General features: G+C 48.0%; 1 protein-coding gene across 3 annotated transcripts in view; it reads left to right on the plus strand.

The window, feature by feature from the left end:
• The window catches only part of LOC137341976 (protein yippee-like 1), a 53,835-nt gene extending 27,786 nt beyond the window's left edge, over positions 1–26,049 (plus strand). For all 3 annotated transcript variants that reach the window (XM_068005533.1, XM_068005532.1, XM_068005534.1), the window contains exons 4-5: positions 18,551–18,659; positions 23,575–26,049. In XM_068005533.1, coding sequence (XP_067861634.1) covers positions 18,551–18,659; positions 23,575–23,664 — 199 coding nt within the window. In that variant the 3' untranslated portion in view covers positions 23,665–26,049. The remainder of the gene's footprint in view (positions 1–18,550; positions 18,660–23,574) is intronic.
• The last annotated feature ends 375 nt before the right edge of the window (positions 26,050–26,424 follow it).

Consider the following 26,424-nt stretch of genomic DNA (forward strand, 5'->3'; position numbering starts at 1 on the left):
CAATTAGAACCTCGGCTATATCCTGTGACTCTACACTCTGCCCTGTAGAATGGCTCTGTACCGTTTTTTAAAAAAAATTTATTCATTCTTGGGTTGTGGGCGTTGCTGGCGAGGCCGCCGTTTATTGCCCATCCCTAATTGCCCTTAAGAAGGTGGTGGTGAGCCGCCGCCTTGAACCGCTGCAGTCTGTGTGGTGACGGTTCTCTTACAGTGCTGTCAGGTAAGGATTTCCAGGATTTTTGACCCAGCAACGATGAAGGAATGGCGATTATATTTCCAGGTCAGGATAATGTGTGACTTGGAGGGGAACTTGGAGGTGATGGTGTTCCCATGGACCTGTTGCCCTTATCCTTCTAGGTTGTGGAAGGTCCTTAGTGACCCTTTGAATCTTAACATAGCTGAGAAAGTTGTTGCTGCTACTAACGCTCTTCTCCAGTGTGTCCCCTTGGCTACTCTGATAGCAGCTTTCATTGCCCTCCTCTGAGTTTGATATCTATCCCTGTTCTCCTGAGTTATTTTCCTTAAACCTGTTTTTTTTTTTAAAAATTGTGCTTTAGTCTAATTTGTCTTTGGACATGACCCGTTGGCCAGTTTGGTTTTGGTTTACCATGTACACTTTTAATCCTTGGGACGTACGTGACTTCTCCTGTGTAACTGGTTTCAAAAGCACTTCTGTGAAGATTGACCATCTGTGTGAGGTACCAGAGGGCTCCTGGCACCGGTACCCCAATAAAAATACAGTACCCTCGGGGTGGGGGACGAGCCACAATTAAAGCTGCAGTCCCAAGCCATCCTCTAAAAGGCCTTGGTGTGGGTTTCAGGAGTTGGGGTTCAGTGCAAGCCCAATTATTCAATAACTTCTGTGGTAGATGCAAGCTCCTGGAGGTACATTCACACTTGTTCGTGCATATGCCGATGTTGTCATTGTGAAGTTGTATAACCTCAGTCTGATGTACCGTTCCCCATCTATATGGTAGGGCTGCAGGAGAAGAGAGCTAACGTGAGAACTGCAAGATCAGTCATTATGGGATTTGAGGAAGTGAAATATGTAAATGTGCTTTTTATTTTAGAAATTACATAGAATGTAAAGAACAGAAATGGGCCATTTAGCCCATCTGATCTATGCCTGAGGTTAAGCTCCACAAGAGCCTCCTCCCACCCCTCTTCATCTAACCCTATCAGCATATCCTTCTACTCCTTTCTCCCTCGTACTTATTTAGATTCCCCTTAAATGTATCCATGCTATTCGCCTTGTGGTAGCGCGTTCCACATTCTAACCACTCTCTGGATAAAGAAGTTAAATACGTGGATTGTGAATCAATTTGCTGTCTGTTTTATTCGGAACCAACTCCTCTTTCTCCCCTATCCAAAAAAAGTAGCTTGAATTCTCAAACCCGTTGATGGTGAGGTGCAGTGGAGGGCTGTGTTGCTGGAGCAACACTAGGTGAGCCTGCCTGGGTGTGCCTGTGTACAAGTGTTGGGTGTTTGGGTGAAGTTGTTGCATCTGCGCACCGTATAGATGGGGAACGGTACATCAGACTGAGGTTATATGACTTCACAATGACAACATCGGCATATGCACGAACAAGTGTGAATGTACCTCCAGAAGCTTGCATCTACCACGGAAGTTATTGAATAATGGGACAGGACTGTCCGAGGGGCTTCGTTTCACAGGTTGGGCAGGTGGAAGGGTGGTTGTGTTGTGCTGTGTCTCCTGATGGTGCTGACCAGGGAGGGAGTTCTGTTCCTGATGGTGTGCCGATGAATCTTGGCAGTGCCACTTTCCAATCTTTTTTTTTTCTTGGAAGCAGCACACCTGAGAGAGAGGAACAGGTTCAGGTTCAGTCACACGTCTTGTCCATAAATGACACGGTGTTAAGGGAAAGTGGGTTGCACGGAGTTGCATTCTAACCCTTGAATGATAAAAGGAGAGATGTTTATACACTGCTCGCTGACAGCCCAAGTTCATCTGGTGTATTGCAAGCTGTCTGGGGGGGGTCTACTTGTGATGTCATGAATTTTGTCAATAGTTACATTGTGAATGTTGAGTGCTACCCCACCCTCCCTTTCTGTCCACGTCATGTAAAGGAGCATTTGCTACACAATGTCTGTGCCCAAACAGCCTCAAACCCCCAGTTACAAGTTATAAAGCGGGGTAGCAGGCCTGAGGAAAAGGGATCCTTCTGTAAATCATACAGATTGACAAGATCCCAGGTTCCATCCAGGATCCATGAATTTCTAAAATAAAAGCACTGTGCTACATATCTTCTTCTCATCCAGTTTGACTGATCTGTAGATTTCTTCCTCCCCTACTTGCCAGGCTACCAGAGGGTGGGCTGCATTTGGCCTTGGTGTTAGGGGAGGACAGGGTCGGGCGCCGCTGTTGAGATTCGCACATCGAGGCTGACCCAGTGAGGTACGGGAGTCAGGGCAGCAGAGAAAATCAGATTTAAGTAAAGGAAATCGAGCAGCCTCCAGTAGCAGTGTGAATATCATCTCCCCAATAACGATCGGTGTTATGTGGCAATAGACTTTCCACTCTAACTTTAAACTATAGTACTGGCTGTTGGGTCAGTTTGACCTCTCTTTGGAACCGTTGTAATAAAATCAAACTGGGATTCTGTTCTCTTGTCGTCATTGTGCTGGATCCATCCCTTGGGTAAATTGAAGGGACCGAGCTCCTCTTACTCCTCTCTGTTCTAAATTATTCATATCCAAAATTTTCCGGCTCACTTTGTCCAGTTATGTGCGGTGCGTTTTCTGCTTTCCCACAGTCTGGGTGTGAACTCCTGCCTTGTGCTGCAGGAAGCTGCGTCACCCATATTTATGCTTTGTGTTTTTTTTGTCTGTCCCTAAACAATGCAACTTGTTGCCTTTTTAACGTATCAACAACAACAACTTGCATTTATAAAGCGCCTTTAACATAGTAAAATGTCTCAAGCCGCTTTGCAGGAGCATTATATGACAAAATTTGACACTCTGCCATATAAGGAGATATTAGGACAGGTGACAGTTTTAAGGAGTACCAAGAAGTGGTGGGGGAGGAGGGGGTGGGGGGAGATATTTTGGGGGAATTCCCGAACCTGAGGCCTAGACAACTGAAGGCACGGCTGCAAATAGTGGAACGATGAACATCGGGGATGTGCAAGGGGCCAGAATTGGAAGAGCACAGAGATCTCGGTGGGTTGTAGGGCTGGAGGAGGTTACAGAGATAGGGAGGGATGAGGCCGTGGAGGGATTTGAAAACTAGGATGAGAATTTTCAAATCGAGGGGTTGCTGGACTGGGAGCCAATGTAGGTTAGCAATCACAGGGGTGAAGGGTGAATGGGATTTGGTGTGAGTGAGGATACGGGCAGCATGGCTTTTGATTAGCTTGAGTTTACGGAGGGTGGAAGATGGGAGGCTGGCCAGGAGAGCATTGGAATAGTTGAACTTAGGGGTAACAAAGGCATGGATAAAATGTAACAAAAGGGACCAGACAGTGAGCAGGAGTTTAGGGGGAGGGAAGGAAGTGTGCAGTTGAAGAAAATCTTTTGAAAGTGAGCAGAGATCTGTCGAGGCAGAGGGTTATAGGAAGAGAGCGATCACTAACGGCCGGAGGTGGGGGGAGTTGGAAGGCTGGAGAGTGCGAGCTGAGATGTGGGGCTGACCATCATACTTTCCCTCCCTGATCTGCCAGCCTCTCATTTCAGTCCAGATACTGTGGGATAATCTGTAAATACAAAGTCAGATGCCCATTACTGTGGCTCCGTACACAAGTATTTGTGACTGACGGATAGCTCAGTGTACCGTGACTGATGCATTGGTGTTCACAAGCGCATGTATCAAGTAACAATACTCAGTGGATTGTTTAGGTAAATTGCAATGGTTCTGGGTCCCATAAGTATTTGGGTTTGCAGTCTGCACTTGGCTTAGGGCTGCTTTAACTACCTTTTCTTGCCTTTTTTTATTTCTTTGCCTTCTCTCGATATGGTATCTGTCTTTTACTGAAAAGGGGTTTTTCCCATTAAATGGTCGCCACTCCCTCTCCCTTTCCCCATTGCTTCATGCTCTCTATTTCTGAAGTTCGGTTTTTGCCTACACAAATACCCGCAGGCTGTCATGTTTGGATGAGGCTCTAATGTAACATTTATAAAAGCTTTTATTTCTATCACCAGTTGTAAAGGTACAGGGCTGCGAAGATTGAAGTTCTTACATGTATAGGCCTGGAACTTCCTTGCTCCTGGTCCAGTTCCGTCCGCTGCAGTACAAATATAGCAGGACCGCGCATCCAGCAAAGTTAAGATGGCAGGGCGGGACTAGCTACCAGGAAATTCCAGGCCGGCTCTTGAAAATGGGAGGCAGGGAATGGCTGGAAGCCAGTCAACAGAAGACAGACGGCTGTAGATACGATGATGATGGTGGGTGGGGGAGGGGCTCCGGCAGCTGAGAACCGCGCATGCAAAGTACTTTTCGCCTGCGGTGGTGCCTGGGAGATCAGTCTTCCATGCCGGCAGACTCCAGGACAATCCAGGAGGGTTGGCAAGCCTAACTGTCCTGTACCATACACCCTTTATTGTGGTGTATATAACCACAATGCTGTACACTGTGGTACTGGTTTGTGGCTGGCAGTCTCGTTGTACACTGCTCTGTACTGGTGTTCATGAATACCTGCATCAAGGACATATACCTTTCCAATAATTCAAAAACACTTCAATTTCCTACTAGTGAAAGTTCCCCTCGTTCTCTCCCCTCACCGCCTCTTCTCTCGCTCTCCTCCTCCCTCCCCCCCCCCCCCCCCCCCCGCCCCCACCTCTCGCTCGCTCCAAATTTACTAACCTAAAGGAATGGTTTGACTGGATTGGCCTTTAATTCACACTGATTTCAGCGGGGGATAGATATACACCACAATAAAGGGTGTATGGTACAGGACAGTTAGGCTTGCCAACCCTCCCGGATTGTCCTGGAGTCTGCCGGCATGGAAGACTGATCTCCCGGGCACCACTGCTAGCATCCCAGGCGAAAAGTACTTTGCATTTGCGGTTCTCAGCTGCCGGGCCGCTCCCCCACCCACCATCCTATCTACAGTCGTCTGTCTTCTGTTGACCGGCTTCCAGCCATTCCCTGCCTCCCATTTTCAAGAGCCGGTCTGGAATTTCCTGGTAGCTAGTCCCGCCCTGCCATCTTAACTTTGCTGGATGCGCGAATCATAGAATGGTTACAGCACAGAAGGAGGCCATTCGGCCCACCAGCTCTTTGTGAGAGCAATCCAGATAGTCCCATTCCCCCGCTCTTTCCCTGTAGCCCTGCAAATTTTATTCCTTCAAGTCTTTATCCAATTCCTTTTTGAAAGCCACGATTGAATCTGCTTCCACCACCCTTTCAGGCAGCTCATTCCAGATCATAGCTACTCGTTGTGTAAAAAAGTGTTTCCTCATGTGACCTTTGGTTCTTTTGCCGATCGCCTTACATCTGTGTCCTCTGCTTCTCGACCTTTCCACCAATGGGGACTCTTTCCCTTTATTTACTTTATCTAAACCCTTCATGATTTTGAACACTTCTATCCAATCTCCTCTTAACCGTCTCTGCTCTAAGGAGAACAACGTCAGCTTCTCCAGTCTATCCATGTAATTGTAGGAGTGACCACCGCACAGTCCTCGTGGAGACGAAGTCCCGTCTTCGCACTGAGGACATCATCCGATGTGTTGTGTGGCACTACCACCGTGCTAAATGGGATAGATTTAGAACAGATCTAGCAGCTCAAAACTGGGCATCCATAAGGCGCTGTGGGCCATCAGCAGCAGCAGAATTGTATTCCAGCACAATCTATAATCTCATGGCCCGGCATATTCCTCACTCTACCGTTACCAACAAGCCAGCGGATCAACCCTGGTTCAATGAGGAGTGTAGCAGGGCATGCCATGAGCAGCAGCAGATGTACCTAAAAATGAGGTGCCAACCTGGTGAAGCTACAACGCAGGACTACATGCATGCTAAACAGCAGAAGCAACATGCTATAGACAGAGCTAAGCGATTCCACAACCAACGGATCAGATCAAAGCTCTGAGGTCTTGCCACATCCAGTCGTGAATGGTGGTGGATAATTAAACAACTAACTGGAGGAGAAGGCTCTGCAAACATCCCCATCCTCAATGATGGCGGAGTCCAGCACGTGAGTGCAAAAGACATGGCTGAAGCGTTTGCAACCATCTTCAGCCAGAAGCGCAGAGTAGATGATCCATCTTGGCCTCCTCCCGAAATCCCCACCATCACAGAAGCCAGTCTTCAGCCAATTCGATTCACTCCACATGATATCAAGAAACGGCTGAGTGCACTGGATACAGCAAAGGCTATGGGCCCCGACAACATCCTGGCTGTAGTGCTGAAGACTTGTGCTCCAGAACTAGCCACACCTCTAGCTGAACTGTTCCAGTACAGCTACAACACTGGTATCTACCCGACAATGTGGAAAATTGTCCAGGTATGTCCTGTCCACAAAAAGCAGGACAAATCCAATCCAGCCAATTACCACCCCATCAGTCTACTGTTAATCATCAGCAAAGTGATGGAAGGTGTCGTCGACAGTGCTATCAAGCGGCACTTACTCACCAATAACCTGCTCACCGATGCTCAGTTTGGGTTCCACCAGGACCACTCTACTCCAGACCTCATTACAGCCTTGGTCCAAACATGGACAAAAGAGCTGGATTCCAGAGGTGAGGTGAGAGTGACTGCCCTTGACATCAAGGCAGCATTTGACAGAGTGTGGCACCAGGGAGCCCTGGTAAAATTGAAGTCAATGGGAATCAGGGGGAAAACTCTCCAGTGGCTGGAATCTAACCTACCACAAAGGAAGATGGTAGTGGTTGTTGGAGGCCAATCATCTCAGCCCCAGGACATTGCTGCAGGAGTTCCTCAGGGCAGTGTCCTAGGCCCAACCATCTTCAGCTGCTTCATCAATGACCTTCCTTCCATCATTAGGTCAGAAATGGGGATGTTCGCTGATCATTGCACAGTGTTCAGTTCCATTCGCAACCCCTCAGATAACGAAGCAGTCCGAGCCCATATGCAGCAAGACCTGGACAACATCCAGGCTTGGGCTGATAAGTGGCAAGTAACATTCGCACCAGACAAGTGCCAGGCAATGACCATCTCCAACAAGAGAGAGTCTAACCATCTCCCCTTGATATTCAACGGCATTACCATCGCCGAATCCCCCACCATCAACATCCTGGGGGTCACCATTGACCAGAAACTTAACTGGACCAGCCATATAAATACTGTGGCTACAAGAGCAGGTTATTCTGCAGCGAGTGACTAACCTCCTGACTTCCCCAAAGCCTTTCCACCATCTACCAGGCACAAGTCAGGATTGTAATTGAATACACTCCACTTGCCTGGATGAGTATAGCTCCAACAACACTCAAGAAGCTCGACACCATCCAGCACAAAGCAGCCCGCTTGATTGGCACCCCATCCACCTTCCTAAACATTCACTCCCTTCACCAGCGGCGCACCGTGGCTGCAGTGTGTACCATCCACATGATGCACTGCAGCAACTCGCCAAGGCTTCTTCATCAGCACCTCCCAAACCCACGACCTCTATCACCTAGAAGGACAAGGGCAGCAGGCACTTGGGAACAACACCACCTGCACGTTCTCCTCCAAGTCACACACCATCCCGACTTGGAAATATATCGCCATTCCTCCATCGTTGCTGGGTCAAAATCCTGGAACTCCCTTCCTAACAGCACTGCGGGAGAACCTTCACCTCATGGACTGCAGCGGTTAAAGAAGGCAGCTCACCACCACCTTCTCAAGGGCAATAAATGCTGGCCTTGCCAGCGATGCCCACATTCCATGAATGAATAAAAAAATAAAAAAATCCTTCCTGAAGTGCGGTGCCCAGAATTGGACACAATGCTCCAGTTGTGGCAGAACTACAGTGTTTTATAAAGGTTCAACATAACTTCCTTGCTTTTGTACTTTGCCTCTATTTATAAAGCCCAGGATGCCGTATGCTTTTTTAACCGCTTTCTTAACCTGTCCTGCCACCGTCAAAGATCTGTGCACATATACGCCCAGGTCTCTCTGCACCCCGTTTAGAATTGTACCATTTCGTTTATATTGCCCCTCCTCATTCTTCCTGCCAAAATGTATCACCTGGCAGTTGTCTGTTAAATTTCATCTGCCATACGTCCGCCCATTCCACCTCTATGTCCTCTTGAAGTCTATTCATAATCTTGTTTAGGGAAGAGTGACCATAACATGATAGAATTCTTCATTGAGATGGAAAGTGAAGTAGTCCAATCTGAAACTAGGGTCCTAAATCTAAACAAAGGGAACTACGAAGGTTTGAGGAGTGTGTTGGCTATGATAGATTGGGGAGCTTCATTAAAAGGCGTGACGGTGGATAGGCAATGGCTAACGTTTAAGGAATGAATGCATGAATTGCAACAATTATACATTCCTTTCTGGCGCAAAAACACAAAAGGAAAAGCGGGCCAACCATGGCTAACAAAAGAAATTAAGGGTAGTATTAGATCCAAAGAGAGTCATATAAAGTTGCCAGAAAAAGTAGTAAGTCTGAAGATTGGGAGCAGTTTAGAATTCAGCAAAAAAAGACAGAGATTAATTAAGAGGGGAAAAATAGAGTATGAGAGTAAACTTGCAAGGAACGTAAAAGTGGACTGTAAAAGCTTCTACAAGTATGTAAAAAGAAAAAGATTAGTGAAGACAAATGTAGGTCCCTTACAGTCGGAAACGGGCGAACTAATAATGGGGAACACGCAAATGGCAGAGCAATTAAACAAATACTTTGGTTCTGTCCTCATGGAAGAGGACACAAATAACTTCCCAGAAATGCTAGGGAACCAAGGAACTATTGAAAAGGAGGAATTAAAGGAAATTAGTATTAGTAAAAAAAATAGTGCTGGAGAAATTAATGGGACTGAAAGCTGATAAAGCCAGGGCCTGATAATCTGCATCCCAAAGTATTAAAAGAGGTAGCCATGGAAATAGTGCATACATTAGTTGTCATCTTCCAAAATTCTATAGATTATGGAACAGTTCCTGCAGATTGGAGGGTGGCAAATGTAACCCCGCTATTTAAAAAAGGAGGGAGAGAGAAAACAGGGAACTACAGACCGGTTAGCCTAACACCAGTAGTAGGGAAAATGCTAGTGTCTATTATAAAGGATGTGATAACAGGACACTTAGAAAATATCAATGGGATTAGACAAAGTCAACATGGATTTATGAAAGGGAAATCATGTTTGACAAACCTACTGGAGTTTTTTTGAGGATATAACTGGTAGAATAGATAAGGGAGAACCAGTGGATGTAGTTTATCTGGATTTCCAGAAGGCCTTAGAATCATAGAAGTTTACAACATGGAAACAGGTCCTTCGGCCCAACATGTCCATGTCGCCCAGTTTATACCACTAAGCTAGTCCCAATTGCCTGCACTTGGCCCATATCCCTCTATACCCATCTTACCCATGTAACTGTCCAAATGCTTTTTAAAAGACAAAATTGTACCCGCCTCTACTACTGCCTCTGGCAGCTCGTTCCAGACACTCACCACCCTTTGAGTGAAAAAATTGCCCCTCTGGACCCTTTTGTATCTCTCCCCTCTCACCTTAAATCTATGCCCCCTCGTTATAGACTCCCCTACCTTTGGGGAAAGATTTTGACTATCTACCTTATCTATGCCCCTCATTATTTTATAGACTTCTATAAGATCACCCCTAAACCTCCTACTCTCCAGGGAAAAAAGTCTCAGTCTATCCAACCTCTCCCTATAAGTCAAACCATCAAGTCCCGGTAGCATCCTAGTAAATCTTTTCTGCACTCTTTCTAGTTTAATAATATCCTTTCTATAATAGGGTGACCAGAACTATACACAGTATTCCAAGTGTGGCCTTACTAATGTCTTGTACAACTTCAACAAGACATCCCAACTCCTGTATTCAATGTTCTGACCAATGAAACCAAGCATGCTGAATCCCTTCTTCACCACCCTATCCACCTGTGACTCCACTTTCAAGGAGCTATGAACCTGTACTCCTAGATCTCTTTGTTCTATAACTCTCCGAAAGCCCTACCATTAACGGAGTCGGTCCTGGCCCGATTCGATCTACCAAAATGCATCACCTCACATTTATCTAAATTAAACTCCATCTGCCATTCATCGGCCCACTGGCCCAATTTATCAAGATCCCGTTGCAATCCTAGATAACCTTCTTCACTGTCCACAATGCCACCAATCTTGGTGTCATCTGCAAACTTATGCCTCCTAAATTCTCATCCAAATCATTAATATAAATAACAAATAACAGCGGACCCAGCACCGATCCCTGAGGCACACCGCTGGTCACAGGCCTCCAGTTTGAAAAACAACCCTCTACAACCACCCTCTGTCTTCTGTCGTCAATCCAATTTTGTATCCAATTGGCTACCTCACCTTGGATCCCGTGAGATTTAACCTTATGTAACAACCTAAAGTCCCACATAAGAAGTTAGTGTGCAAAGTTAAAGCACATGAGATTGGTGATAATATACTGGTATAGATTCAAAATTGGTTAACAGACAGGAAACGGAGAGTAGGAATAAATGGGTCTTTTTCAGGGTGGCAGGCAGTGACTAGTGGGATCAGTGCTTGGGCCCCAGCTATTCACAATATATATCAATGATTTGGATGAGGGAACCAAATGTAATATTTCCAAGTTTGCTGACGACATAAAACTAGGTGGGATCGTGAGTTGTGAGGAGGATGCAAAGAGGCTTCAAGGCGATTTAGACAAGTTGAGTGAGTGGGCAAATACATGGCAGATGCAGTATAATGTGGATAAATGTGAAGTTATCCACTTTGGCAGGAAAAACAGAAAGGAAGAGTATTATTTAAATGGTGATAGATTGGGGAATGTTGATGTACAAAGGGACCTGGGTGTCCTTGTACACCAGTCACTGAAAGCAAACATGCAGGTGCAGCAAGCAGTTAGGAAGGCACATAAGAACATAAGAAATAGGAGCAGGAGTAGGCCAATCGGCCCCTCGAGCCTGCTCCGCCATTCAATAAGATCATGGCTGATCTGGTCCTAACCTCAAATCTAAAATCATGTCCAATTTCCTGCCCGCTCCACGTAACCCCTAATTCCCTTTACTTCTAGGAAACTGTCTATTTCTGTTTTAAATTTATTTAATGATGTATCTTGCACAGCTTCCTGGGGCAGCAAATTCCACAGACCTACCACCCTCTGAGTGAAGAAGTTTCTCCTCATCTCAGTTTTGAAAGAGCAGCCCCTTATTCTAAGATTATGCCCCCTCGTTCTAGTTTCACCCATCCTTGGGAACATCCTTACCGCATCCACCCGATCAAGCCCCTTCACAATCTTATATGTTTCAATAAGATCGCCTCTCATTCTTCTGAACTCCAATGAGTAGAGTCCCAATCTACTCAACCTCTCCTCATATGTCCGCCCCCTCATCCCCGGGATTAACCGAGTGAACCTTCTTTGTACTGCCTCGAGAGCAAGTATGTCTTTTCTTAAGTATGGTCACCAAAACTGTATGCAGTATTCCAGGTGTGGTCTTACTAATACCTTATATAACTGCAGCAATACCTCCCTGTTTTTATATTCTATCCCCCTAGCAATAAAAGCCAACATTCCGTTGGCCTTCTTGATCACCTGCTGCACCTGCATACTAACCTTTTGATTTTCTTGCACTAGGACCCCCAGATCCCTTTGTACTGCAGTACTTTCCAGTTTCTCGCCATTGAGATAATAACTTGCTCTCCGATTTTTCCTGCCAAAGTGCATAACCTCACATTTTCCAATATTGTATTGCATCTGCCAAATCTCCACCCACTCACCCAGCCTGTCTATATCCCCTTGTAGGTTTTTTATGTCCTCCTCACTCTCTACTTTCCCTCCCATCTTTGTATCATCTGCAAACTTTGATATGTTACACTCGGTCCCCTCCTCCAAATCGTTAATATAGATTGTAAAGAGTTGGGGACCCAGCACCGACCCCTGCGGAACACCACTGGCTACTGGTTGCCAGTCCGAGAATGTACCATTTATCCCAACTCTCTGCTTCCTGTTAGATAACCAATCCTCCACCCATGCCAGAATATTACCCCCAATCCAGTGATTCTTTATCTTGAGCAATAATCTTTTATGTGGCACCTTGTCGAATGCCTTCTGGAAGTCTAAATACACTACGTCCACTGGTTCCCCTTTATCCACCCTATACGTTATATCCTCAAAGAACTCAAGCAAATTTGTCAGACATGACTTCCCCTTCGTAAAGCCATGCTGACTTTGTCCTATTAAATTATGTTTATCCAAATGTTCCGCTACTGTCTCCTTAATAATAGACTCCAAAATTTTACCCACCACAGATGTTAGGCTAACTGGTCTATAATTTCCAGCCTTCTGCCTAATACCCTTTTTAAATAACGGTGTTACATTAGCAGTTTTCCAATCTGCCGGGACCTTTGCCGAGTCCAGAGAATTTTGGAAAATTATTACCAAAGCATCCACAATCCCTACTGCCACTTCCCTCAAGACCCTAGGATGTAAGCCATCAGGTCCAGGGGATTTATCCGCCTTGAGTCCCATTAATTTACTGAGTACCAATTCCTTAGTGATTTTAATCGTATTTAGCTCCTCCCCCACTAGAGCCCCCTATTTGTCCAGTGTTGGGATATTCTTAGAGTGTCCTCTACCGTAAAGACTGAAACAAAATATTTGTTCAGCATTTTTGCCATCTCCATGTTTCCCACCATTAATTTCCCGGTCTCATCCTCTAAGGGACCTACGTTTGCCTTAGCCACCCTTTTTCTTTTTATATAACTATAGAAACTCTTGCTATCTGTTTTTATATTTTTTGCTAATTTATTTTCATAATCTATCTTCCCTTTCTTAATCAATCCTTTCGTTACTTTTTGCTGTCTTTTGAAGACTTCCCAATCTTCTATCCTCCCACTAAGTTTGGCTACCTTATATGTTTGCCTTCATTGCAAGAGGATTTGAGTACAGGAGCAAGGATGTCTTACTGCAGTTATACAGGGCCTTGGTGAGACCACACCTGGAATATTGTGTGCAGTTTTGGTCTCCTTACCTAAGAAAGGATATACTTGCCTTAGAGGGAGTGCAGTGAACGCTCACCAGACTGATTCCTGGGACGGCAGGACTGTCATATGAGGAGAGATTGGGTCGACTCGGCCTGTATTCACTCGAGAAGAATGAGAGGGGATCTCATTGAAACGTATAAAATTCTGACAGGGCTAGACAGACTGGATGCAGGGAGGATGTTTCCCCTGGCTGGGGGGGTCCAGAATGAGGGGTCACAGTCTCAGGATACGGGGTAGGACATTTAGGACTGAGATGAGGAGAAATTTCTTCACTCAGAGGGTGGTGAACCTGCGGAATTCTCTACCACAGAAGGCTGCGGAGGCCAAGTCACTGAATATATTTAAGAAGGAGCTAGATAGATTTCTAGACACAAAAAGCATCAAGGGGTATGGGGAAAGAGCAGGAATATGGTATTGAGATAGAGGATCAGCCATGATCATATTGAATGGCGTAGCAGGCTCGAAGGGCCGAATGGCCTACTCCTACTATTTTCTATGTTTCTATTACTATCCTCCTCACTGTTTACTACACTTCCAAGTTTTGTGTCGTCTGCCAATTTTGAAATTGTGCCCTGTACACCCAAGTCCAAGTCATTAATATATATCAAAAAAAGCAGTGGTCCCAGCACCGACTCCTTCGGAACACCACCATATACCTTCCCCCAGTCCAAAAAAACAACCATCCACCACTACTCTGTTTCCTGTCACTTAGCCAATTTTGTATCCATGCTGCCACTGCCCCTTTTATTCCAAGGGCTTCAATTTTGCTGACAAGTGGCACTTTATCAAACACCTTTTGAAAGTCCATATACACCACATCAACCGCATTACCTTCATCAACCCTCTCTGTTACCTCATCAAAAAACACAATCAAGTTAGTTAAACGCGATTTGCCTTTAACAAATCCGTGCTGGCTTTCCTTTATTAATCCACACGTATCCAAGTGACTAGTAATTTTTTCCAGGATTATTGTTTCTAAACGCTTCCCCACCACCGAGATTAAACTGACTGGCCTATAGTTGCCGGGTTTATCCTTACACCCTTTTTGTAATTCTCCAGTCCTCTGGCACCACCCCCGTATCTATGGAGGACTGGAACTAGTGTGTTAATGCCTCGATTTTAAAATTCTCATCCTTGTGTTCAAATCCTTCCATGGCTTTGCCCCTCCCTATCTCTGTAACCTCATCCAGCCCTACAACCCTCCGAGATCTCTGCGTTCCTCCAATTCTGACCTCTTGCACATCCCCAATTTTCATTGCTCCGTCATTAGTTCAGCTTCGCCTTCAGCTCCCTAGGTCCTAAGCTCTGGAATTCGCTCCCTAAACCTCTCCACCTCGTTTTCCTGCTTTAAAATCTACCTCCTTTGACCAAACTTTTGGTCACCTGTCCTAATATCTCTTCATGGCTCGGTGTCAAATTTTGTCTGATGAAGCGCCTTAGACCGTTTTTACTACGTTAAAAGCACTATACAAATGCAAGTTGTTATTTTCTAGCATATGTCACAATTGTGAACCAGCCCATTACAACAAACTATTTCTCTGTAATCTAAGCTAAGTCACTGATGTAAATGGGTAGCTTGCCATAGAACGATGAGGAGGGATAGTTTATCACGGTCACAGTCATCGAGGATGTCATTTGTGACTTTGATTAGGGTCGTTTCAGTACTGTGACGGGGCGGAAACCCGATTGGTAGAGCTTCAAACATGGAGTTGCGGGAAAGATGGGCATAGATTTGGGAGGCAACAACATGTTCAAGGACTTTGGAGAGGAACGGGAGGTTGGAGAGGGGGTGGTAGTTTGCAAGGACAGAGGGGTCAAGGGTGGGTTTTTTGAGGGGGGAGGTGATTGATGGCAGATTAGAAAGGGAGGGGGACTGTACCAGAGGAGAGGGAACTGTTTACTTACTACCCAAAATTCACTGCAAAGAGAACACAGTGGTCAGAAAACTGATTAGCACAGGCTGGGTGTCTCAGGACAGCTGCACACAGCTTTGTGAGTAAACTACTGAATCTTTGCACATCTTTAAAGGGAGAGGGGGTTGTGGGATTTTCAAAGGTAGCTCTAGTATGTTGGAGTACAAAGTGAACTGGATTAAATTCTCCCCCCTCCACCCCCCCCCCCCCCATTTAAATCCTAGGAGAACCATGTGTGTCCTACTCATATGGGACTGGTAAAGCAGAGTGCCACCAGAGGCTCCATCTGTGTTCAATGACTTAAGACGACTAAGATGGGTGTGAACCGGAAAATTGTGGTGGGGGGGGGAGGAGAATGAATGGAAATAGATCTTCCCTTGCTGAATATTTGAAGCGGATACGTATCATGTGATTGTTGCCCGCATTCTCCACCCACCCCCACGAATGCTGGTTTTTGGAATGTTGCACCAGGGAGTTTGAGGGGTGTGTGTGTGTGTGTGTGTGTGTGTGTGTGTATTTTAAGTGTAATATAAAGTAAGGTGCAGGACCTATATCTCCTCAATTGGGGAGGGGGGTACACTCACAAGTCCCTGCACCCTCAAGCATCATGTGCCTTTGTCCCATCCCTGCCTCCACTGATACCGAGACTACTGCTCTTTTTGTTCTCCCTGCTTCCACTGCCCATCAGTTAAACTCATCCAGCTGCATCTGCACCACCCCTGTCCTTACCAAATTTCATTGGCTTCCTCCTCCCTATTTTGATTTAAGATCCTTGCCCTCTCCATCAAATCTCTCCATGATCTTCTCCAGATTTAACATCCCCAAAAACGTGCACTACTCTTCTGACACTGGCTTTACTCCTCGTTCTCCACACCACCCCATCATTGATTGCTCCTTCAACCTCTCTTTCAAATCGGTACTAATGAGCCTTTTCTTCAATCCAGCTTTAACCATCACCTCCCCCGCCCCCCGCAACATAACAACTCTTTTTCATCTCTTCACTGCAGCTCTGTGCCCACTATCCGTAAAGTACTTGGACATGTCACTAAGTGAGCAGCGTTACAGAAACGTCACCTGGTGCTTTCAATTGCCCTAGCGCATGTGCACACACATGGGTACAGGCCCTGCACCCTATCCTCTCGCTACAGTGCATGTGCCCCTACACACATACTCGTATAGGTGCATAATATGGAGTGGGCATGTGGGGTTTATAAGTGTGTGTTGTGGGCTCCGAATGTAAAGCAAGATGTGGGGTCTCCGGCGTGACTGTGTTGTGCGCTCCGCAGGGTGTGGGGTCTCCGGTATGAGTGTGTGTTGTGCGCTCCGCAGAGTGCGGGCTCTCCGGTGTGAGTGTGTGTTGTGCGCTTTGCAGGGTGTGGGCTCTCCGGTGTGTGTTGTGCGCTCTGCTTAGTGTGGGGTCTTCGGTGTATGTTGTGCGCTCTGCTTGGTGTGGGGTCTTCAGTGTGAGTGTGTGTTGTGTGCTCCGCAGGAGTTGGGGCCTTCGATGTGACTGTGTGCTGTGCGCGCCGCAGATTTTTTTGAATTCGTTCATGGGATGTGGGCGTCGCTGGCGAGGCCGGCATTTATTGCCCATCCCTAATTGCCCTTGAGAAGGTGGTGGTGAGCCGCCTTCTTGAACCGCTGCAGTCCGTGTGGTGAAGGTTCTCCCACAGTGCTGTTAGGTAGGGAGTTCCAGGATTTTGACCCAGTGACGATGAAGGAACGGCGATATATTTCCAAGTCGGGATGGTGTGTGACTTGGAGGGGAACGTGCAGGTGGTGTTGTTCCCATGTGCCTGCTGCCCTTTACCTTCTAGGTGGTAGAGGTCACGGGTTTGGGAGGTGCTGTCGAAGAAGCCTTGGCGAGTTGCTGCAGTGCATCATGTAGATGGTACGCACTGCAGCCACTGTGCACCGGTGATGAAGGGAGTGAATGTTTAGGGTGGTCGATGGGGTGCCAATCAAGCGGGCTGCTTTGTCCTGGACGGTGTTGAGCTTCTTGAGTGTTGTTGGAGCTGCACTCATCCAGGCAAGTGGAGAGTATTCCATCGCACTCCTGACTTGTGCCTTGTAGATGGTGGAAGGGCTTTGGGGAGTCAGGAGGTGAGTCACTCGCTGCAGAATACCCAGCCTCTGACCTGCTCTTGTAGCCACAGTATTTATATGGCTGGTCCAGTTAAGTTTCTGGTCAATGGTGACCCCCAGGATGTTGATGGTGGGGGATTCGGCGATGGTAATGCCGTTGAATGTCAAGGGGAGGTGGTTAGACACTCTCTTGTTGGAGATGGTCATTGTCTGGCGCGATTGTTACTTGCCACTTATCAGCCCAAGCCTGGATGTTGTCCAGGTCTTGCTGCATGCGGGCTCGGACTGCTTCATTATTTGAGGGGTTGCAAATGGAACTGAACATTATGCAGTCCTCAGCGAACATCCCCATTTCTGACCTTATGATGGAGGGAAGGTTATTGATGAAGCAGCTGAAGATGGTTGGGCCTAGGACACTGCCTTGAGGAAATCCTGCAGCAATGTCCTGGGGCTGAGATGATTGGCCTCCAACAACCACTACCATCTTCCTTTGTGCTAGGTATGACTCCAGCCACTGGAGAGTTTCCCCCGATTCCCATTGACTTCAATTTTACTCGGGCTCCTTAATGCCACACTTAGTCAAATGCTGCCTTGATGTCAAGGGCAGTCACTCTCACCTCACCTCTGGAATTCAGCTCTTTTGTCCATGTTTGGACCAAGGCTGTAATGAGGTCTGGAGCTGAGTGGTCCTGGCGGAACCCAAACTGAGCATCGGTGAACAGGTTATTGGTGAGTAAGTGCCGCTTGATAGCACTGTCGACGACACCTTCCGTCACTTTGCTAATGATTGAGAGTAGACTGGTGGGGCAGTAATTGGCCGGATTGGATTTGTCCTGCTTTTTGTGGACAGGACATACCTGGGCAATTTTCCACATTGTCGGGTAGATACCAGTGTTGCAGCTATACTGGAACAGCTTGGCTAGAGGGGCGGCTAGTTCTAGCGCCGCAGGGTGTGGGTTCTCCAGTGTGAGTGTGTGTTGTACACTCTGCACAATGTGGGGTCTCCGGTGTGAGTATGTGTTGTGTGCTCTGCAGGGTCTGGGTTTTCCAGTGTGAGTGTGTGTTGTACACTCTGCACAATGTGGGGTCTCCGGTGTGAGTGTGTGTTGTGTGCTCCGCAGGGTGTGGGGTCTCCGGTGTGAGTGTGTGTTGTGTGCTCCGCAGGGTGTGGGGTCTCCGGTGTGAGTGTGTGTTGTGTGCTCCGCAGGGTGTGGGGTCTCCGGTGTGAGTGTGTGTTGTGTGCTCCGCAGGGTGTGGGGTCTCCGGTGTGAGTGTGTGTTGTGTGCTCTGCATGGTGTGGGGTCTCTCGGTGTGAGTGTGTGTTGTGTGCTCTGCATGGTGTGGGGTCTCCGGTGTGAGTGTGTGTTGTGTGCTCCTGCCTGTGAAGTGTGATGAGCAGCAGGCTGAAGACTCTGATCTTTCCCTGTGCAGGGTGAATGTGGGCTGCGGCCCTGCCGAGGAGCGGGTACTGCTGACGGGATTGCACGCTGTAGCGGACATCTACTGTGAAAACTGCAAAACCACTCTGGGATGGAAATACGTACGTGTCTTTCTCATTGCTCTTATTACATTTTGGAAAGTGTTGCTCATTTCCAATGCTGGTGCTGAATGTGGTAGAGGGGGCAGGAGAGAAAGGGGGACTCCTGCTCTTTAGCTGTTCAGCCTCTTTATTTTTTCTCCACCGCCTGCCCACACGCCCCCTCCCCCCCACCAACGTCCTGATGATAATTACCATGTGGTGTCGCCATTCAATGCACAGCTTGTTGTTCCTGCAAGCGTGCTTACACAGGAGCTGCATCATGCACTGAAACCATCAGCATTGAGATAAAGCACAGTGTAGGCGCCGCTGAGTTACAGAAAACTGCCTGTCACGGGCACCAAAACGTGCCGAGCAGCCTGCCCTGCCTGCAGTGTCACCATGGGGTGCACTGTCCTTCAGACTCCGTAGTGACTGCTTCAGAAATGGTGTCAGCCGGGCTCTGGGAATAAATGGCGTCTGACCCCTCCCCTCGGTCAAGGATTTAAGGGAAGGACAGTGGAAACTAAATAAAATGGAGCCAGTAACGTGACTACAAGGATGAAATGTATGAACCACTTTTATCCACGTAAAAAGAGTCGAGTTGTTGCACACTCCAGATCGGTTTAGGGGGGCCCTTTAACGGTAGCTGCTGTCCCCCACTCCAATCACCAATCGAGCTGAACTTGCTGTTCACAGGTGGATGGGCTCCCCCCTTTCTCACACTCAGCATTTCCGTGAGGGTTACTGCATGGAGAACGCAGAGGGTAAGGTTCCCTCCGCGCGCTCTCTATATCTACATCTATGTCTCGCTCTCTGTCCGTCTGTCCCTCGCCCGCTCTGTCCCTCCGTCCCTCGCGCGCTCTGTCCCTCCGTCCCTCGCGCTCTCTGTCCCTCCGTCCCTCGCGCTCTCTGTCCCTCCGTCCCTCGCGCGCTCTGTCCCTCCGTCCCTCGCGCGCTCTGTCCCTCCGTCCCTCGCGCTCTCTGTCCCTCCGTCCCTCGCGCGCTCTGTCCCTCCGTCCCTCGCGCTCTCTGTCCCTCCGTCCCTCGCGCTCTCTGTCCCTCCGTCCCTCGCGCTCTCTGTCCCTCCGTCCCTCGCGCTCTCTGTCCCTCCGTCCCTCGCGCGCTCTGTCCCTCCGTCCCTCGCGCGCTCTGTCCCTCCGTCCCTCGCGCTCTCTGTCCCTCCGTCCCTCGCGCTCTCTGTCCCTCCGTCCCTCGCGCGCTCTGTCCCTCCGTCCCTCGCGCTCTCTGTCCCTCCGTCCCTCGCGCTCTCTGTCCCTCCGTCCCTCGCGCTCTCTGTCCCTCCGTCCCTCGCGCGCTCTGTCCCTCCGTCCCTCGCGCGCTCTGTCCCTCCGTCCCTCGCGCGCTCTGTCCCTCCGTCCCTCGCGCGCTCTGTCCCTCCGTCCCTCGCGCGCTCTGTCCCTCCGTCCCTCGCGCTCTCTGTCCCTCCGTCCCTCGCGCTCTCTGTCCCTCCGTCCCTCGCGCGCTCTGTCCCTCCGTCCCTCGCGCGCTCTGTCCCTCCGTCCCTCGCGCGCTCTGTCCCTCCGTCCCTCGCGCGCTCTGTCCCTCCGTCCCTCGCGCGCTCTGTCCCTCCGTCCCTCGCGCGCTCTGTCCCTCCGTCCCTCGCGCGCTCTGTCCCTCCGTCCCTCTGCCCCTCGCCCCCTCTCTCACTTTATTCGCTCATGGGATGTGGGCGTCGCTGACAAGGCCGGCATTTATTGCCCATCCCTCATTGCCCTTGAGAAGGTGGTGGTGAGCCGCCTTCTTGAACCGCTGCAGTCCGTGTGGTGAAGGTTCTCCCACAGTGCTGTTAGGAAGGGAGTTCCAGGATTTTGACCCAGCGACAATGAAGGAACGGCGATATATTTCCAAGTCAGGATGATGTGTGACTTGGAGGGGAACGTGCAGGTGGTGTTGTTCCCATGTGCCTGCTGCCGTTGTTCTTCTAGGTGGTAGAGGTCGCGGGTTTGGGAGGTGCTGTCGAAGAAGCCTTGGCGAGTTGCTGCAGTGCCTCTTGTAGATGGTACACACTGCAGCCACTGTGCGCCGGTGGTGAAGGGAGTGAATGTTTAGGGTGGTGGATGGGGTGCCAATCATGCGGGCTGCTTTGTCCTGGATGGTGTCGAGCTTCTTGAGTGTTGTTGGAGCTGCACTCATCCAAGCAAGTGGAGAGTATTCCATCACACTCCTGACTTGTGCCTTGTAGATGGTGGAAAGGCTTTTGGGAGTCAGGAGGTGAGTCACTCGCCACAGAATACCCAGCCTCTGACCTGCTCTTGTAGCCGCAGTATTTATGTGGCTGTTCCAGTTAAATTTCTGGTCAATGGTGACCCCAGGAAGTTGATGGTGGGGCATTCGGCGATGGTAATGCCGTTGAATGTCAAGGGGAGGTGGTTTGACTCTCTCTTGTTGGAGATGGTCATTGCCTGGCACTTGCCTGGCGCGAATGTTACTTGCCACTTATCAGCCCAAGCCTGGATGTTGTCCAGGTCTTGCTGCATGCAGGCTCGGACTGCTTCATTATCTGAGGGGTTGCGAATGTAACTGAACACTGTGCAATCATCAGTGAACTTCCCCATTTCTGACCTTATGATGGAGGGAAGGTCATTGATGAAGCAGCTGAAGATGGTTGGGCCTAGGACACTGCCCTGAGGAACTCCTGCAGCAATGCTCTGGGGTTGAGATGATTGGCCTCCAACAACCACTACCATACCTCTGCGTCTGTCTCTCTGCGTCTGTCTCTCTGCGTCTGTCTCTGACTCTCTCCTCTCTGTCTGTCTGTCTCTCTCCGCTGTCTGTCTGTCTGTCTCGCTCTTTCCGCTGTCTGTCTGTCTCGCTCTTTCCGTTCTCTGCCTGTCTCGCCCTTCCCGCTCTCTGCCTGTCTCGCCCTTCCCGCTCTCTGCCTGTCTCGCCCTTCCCGCTCTCTGCCTGTCCCGCCCTTCCCGCTCTCTGCCTGTCTCGCCCTTCCCGCTCTCTGCCTGTCTCGCCCTTCCCGCTCTCTGCCTGTCTCGCCCTTCCCGCTCTCTGCCTGTCTCGCCCTTCCCGCTCTCTGCCTGTCTCGCCCTTCCCGCTCTCTGCCTGTCTCGCCCTTCCCGCTCTCTGCCTGTCTCGCCCTTCCCGCTCTCTGCCTGTCTCGCCCTTCCCGCTCTCTGCCTGTCTCGCCCTTCCCGCTCTCTGCCTGTCTCGCCCTTCCCGCTCTCTGCCTGTCTCGCCCTTCCCGCTCTCTGCCTGTCTCGCCCTTCCCGCTCTGCCTGTCTCGCCCTTCCCGCTCTCTGCCTGTCTCGCCCTTCCCGCTCTCTGCCTGCCTGTCTCGCCCTTCCCGCTCTCTGCCTGCCTGTCTCGCCCTTCCCGCTCTCTGTGTATTGAGTCTTAACCTGCCTCTTCCACTTCCTGAGGTAGACGGCCAGTCTCGTGGCGATGGACCCTCTCTGGTAAGATTTCTAGTTCAGGATTGTAGACTCCCCAGAAAGCCAGGTGTGACTCTGCACCCAGTTCATATCCCAAGACCGGTTCTGCCGGCAAAGAGGCAACGCTGCATCCCATCAGATTGGGCTGGGATTGGAGCCAAGTGCTGGAGCTGGAGCCGAAACCCGGCCCAGTGCACCATTGAAACCCTGCTCCCGTCGGTTAGCATGCTCTGCTGTGACCAGTTTGTGCCAGTGTAGTGGAGCTCACTCGAGATCAAGCTCTGGTTCAGGTGGTAAAGGCTGTGTATCCGAGTTTCACAGATCAGCAGGCCTCTGGTTGATCCCTGGTCTGTGCTGAGGTAACTGGGCAGGGGGCAGGAGCACTACTGTTGAGCTCAGTGCCCCTGGTCTAGGGAGGAGGATAAAAGTCAGCCAGGGTTCCTGCTCCTGGTTGCTGTCCAGTGACTGCAGGATAAGGGCAAGATCTGGATTCATTTCCCCCCCCCCAGTGAACACTGGACCAGCCTGCTGACAGCCACTGTTTGTCTAGGTTTTTGTGAAAAGTGAGCACTTAGGACAATGTTGCATAACACATTTAGCACCTGTGTAACTGGCCCAGGCCGAGTGTTATCTGCAGGGGAGGAGGGGGTAATTTTTGAATCTTCTCCAAGTTAAGCCCCCGCTAATCTCCACCACAAACCACAATGATGTGCCAATCAGCTGGGGTCCATTTGGCTGCATCAGTGAGGTGGTAATCCCGTTAGCTGGTGCATACCCTTCGTATTGGGAATGGAGGCGATACTATAATATTGTAGACTATCTGCGAGTGAGGCTTCTTCACATGGCGAGTTTCACCTTAGTGCAGTAACCCAGGGGAATGGATCTGATTAAATCACTGAAGATTGTTTTCTAGTGAACTGGAATTGATGGGAGGGTTTTACCATCAAGGGTCCTTCCTTCCTTCCCCCACCCCCAAAACCCTCTCCTCAGGGGACCACTGATTTAAACCATGGACAGGGGAACCTCAATATAAGGCTAAAGTGGTACAAGTGTTTTTTTTTCTTGTGATTGATTTGAAATTTAAGGGTCTTTAAACCACGTGTTGGTAGGTTTTTTTAATGGCTCTAGAATGACACCAGACCCTGTCCTAGTGAGGAGCTTTTTTGTTTCTCTCTGGCTAATACTCGGCTCATTTGCATGTGAAGCGGGAGGGACAGCATTCAAGGAATGAGGAAGAGTCTTGCTGAAGTAAACAACGCAACTTGAGTGCAGCGACAAGCAGTGTCTCACAGGCTGAGTCCCTCTAAAGGGTTTGTTTCATTGATCCTCCTGTTGATGACATTGGTTCTCTTTCACCATAATGATCCCTTTGGGAACAAAGATTGCCCGTCCTGGTTAATATGGGGCTGGTTAATGACATTTTATAGTTCGGTCTGCATTTTCTTTTAGTCTCTGCTGGTATTGGGAATATAGCAGTACAACGTCCAATTTTACCACCTCCCCACTGATGCCTTTTCTCCTTTTCTTTGCAGGAACACGCCTTTGAGAGCAGTCAGAAGTACAAAGAAGGAAAGTTCATTATTGAACTGGCCCACATGATTAAAGACAATGGGTGGGAGTGACCATGGTGCTGCAGATACCTGCTGCTCTGTTTTAAGACTATGAGCCTGATCTAATGGACAGAAAATGCTCTGCTATGGGACAGCTCTAAGAACATTTGCTGACTTTTTTAAAACCTTACAGCTGAACCATTGATGTCGCCTTCTTGTCAGCCCTTTGCTTTTTTATCTCTCCGTCTAGGTTTGGTGTTCTCTCGTGTGAAACACTGTAAACATCGATAGATGAATTGTTTTTTTTCTAACTCTTTACAGTTTGAGTGAGGGAAAAAAAATTGAAACTTTTATTTTTGGAGAGTGTGGCTTTACAAATGACTGTTCTGAACTTAGCTGTTCTCCCCTCCCCCTTAAACTCCACCATTGTGTCTCCTATTGCTGTGCATGCTTTTACACTAGACGACTGGGTTAGCTGAGCAGCATAGAGAGGGTTGAGGAGGGATATATATATATATATATATATATCTCTAAATGTAGCATTTTTATTTTTTAAAGAGAAAAATTGTTTTGGGACCGGGGGGAAAAAAAGGTCGCAGTGTTGTAGCATCTGGATACAGTTGAATCCCACTGGTTGCGATCGGCTCTTCTGTTACTCCCAAGCTGCGGCTAGATGTCTGGTAGGCGTTAATCCAGCATTCAGCAGCTGCAACATTAATGGGAATGGGGAACCGAGGGGAGGGGAGGGGAACCACTGAAATTTTAAAAAAAAGAGAGAAAAAGGACACATGTGGCTGGTTCCATGTAGCAGTACACTAATGCACTGGACAAAACCGGGCGCAAAAAGAGAGGATGTGATATCCGTTTTCTACATATAGAGCTGGGCTCCCGGTCTGTGGACCGTTAAGACTTAACGGAACGCAGGAAGTTCCTTTGCACATGCCTGGGAAATGGGATTCTTAAAACAAGACACGCACATCAGAACTTTTTTTTGTTCCTTTTTTTTAAGAAAATATTATATATTTTTATCTTCGCATTCTCTCTGTTCTGGTCCCTGCTTCCTGCTACCTAGTTTATTATTTAAATTTTTTTTTTTGCAGATAGCCATTCCCTGCTTTTGGAGTGTGGACTGCTTTCGGGTGCAATGGTTTGCTGGTTAAATCATTTTTCTTTCGTCATATATGTGGGTGCGCTCTCTATGTGTAACGGTGCACTCTGCTGCTAAAAGTCTCTCATGCAGTGTTAACGGGAAGGTCCAGCAGATATTCCGCTTTTCTATGCCGTTTGTTCCCTTGTGTTTTGTTTTAAAGGGTGATGTAACAAGCATGCTCACTCTCATTTCCTTTTATTCTGTTTTTCTGTCGCTGCTTAGGTATAATTTTTTTGATGCGCTGTTGCTGTCAGAATTCCCATTTCCTGGTGCAGTGCATTGAGTTGGAAATCTTTGGGGATTTGGGGGAGGGGGGTGGATGTGCCTCCTGGTTAGATGAGCGCCGCTGAAGGAGGGAAAAAAAGGGGGCCAGTCTGGTTACTGAGCCGATTTCAGCAGGGTCGCACTACAGAAATTATATACTTGAAGCAGATTACAGATCGAGAATCTTGTTAAACCAGTTTCCCTATATTAAAAAAAACAGAAAACGTTTTTGTACATTTAGAAGAAGAAAAAAAAAACATATTTAAGGTTTTATACATATTTTTACTGGGTAAGTTGATTTGCTTCCCCTACCTGAGCACTTTTGTTCTCTGTAACTTCTTGTATTTTGTTGCTATAACACTTACTGTCTCTTTGTAAGCTAATTAAAAAAAAGTTTTTTCCTTTTTCTTTACTTTTGGGAATTTCTTTTAATTTTGAGCTTTTTAAAAAAAATGCGATTATGGGGGGGGAGGTGGAGCAGCTCTTGGATCAATCAAGCGGACCCATGAGCTGGCTAATCCCAGGATGTTTGTTGGTTTAACCTCCAGAGAGTGGTAACATTTTTTTTAAAACTTTTTTTTTTCCTCTCCCGAAATCATAAAGATAGCCTTTCTGATGTTTTTCTTCTCTATATATATTTTGAATTTTCTTTTTTTTTTGAGTTTGTTGAGGCTTTAGAGTTGTTAATATACATCCAGTAGTAAGTGAGCATTGCTCTGAAGAGCAGTGGTCAGCGGCCAATTGGTGTAAGTGCGAAATGAGAGTGCAAGTCTGAAGTGTTCTTTCCTACAAGGACAGTTGATATTACAAGTTCTAAAGCATGTGCTACATAAAACAAAAGTAATGTTGATTTTTTTTTTGTGCCTGAATTCTTTTTGTTAATTTTTGAAAAATAAACTTTTGAATGCTTCCCTCCCCCCCCCCCCCCATAGCTGTTGGGACTATACATTGCTTTGCTGATCTGTCTTGAAACTACATCAACTTTGTGCAGCAACTCACTGTATTGTACTGGAGTTATAATAAAGACTTTCACCAGGACACAACCTCGTCTGTCAATGATGGTTGAAGAGCTACTCGAGTGACCACTCAAGTGTGAAGTTGAGGCACTAAGGGAGGATGTGGAGTACACAGAAGGGGCCTGGAGCATTGTTGCCATGAGAACTCCGTCCTTCTGTGCTGAAGCAGATGGAGGTGTAGATAAATACTCCCAAAGATTTTATTTGCTGGTTGTGATCATCTCCATCCCACCCAGTAACTGAAATCTTGTATACCGCCCTGGCGTGAAAGTAGATGATTCCTGTAATGTTGCCCGGTGAATTTCCCTGTTCCCAAATTTGCCCTTTTTCAAAGGAATTCCCAGGAGATGACACAAGAACGCACTAGAGCAGGAAGGCCGAGCATGATTTGTAGGAATAAAG

The sequence above is a fragment of the Heptranchias perlo genome, chromosome 25 (assembly GCF_035084215.1).
Source record: "Heptranchias perlo isolate sHepPer1 chromosome 25, sHepPer1.hap1, whole genome shotgun sequence".
Taxonomy (NCBI): Eukaryota; Metazoa; Chordata; class Chondrichthyes; order Hexanchiformes; family Hexanchidae; genus Heptranchias; species Heptranchias perlo.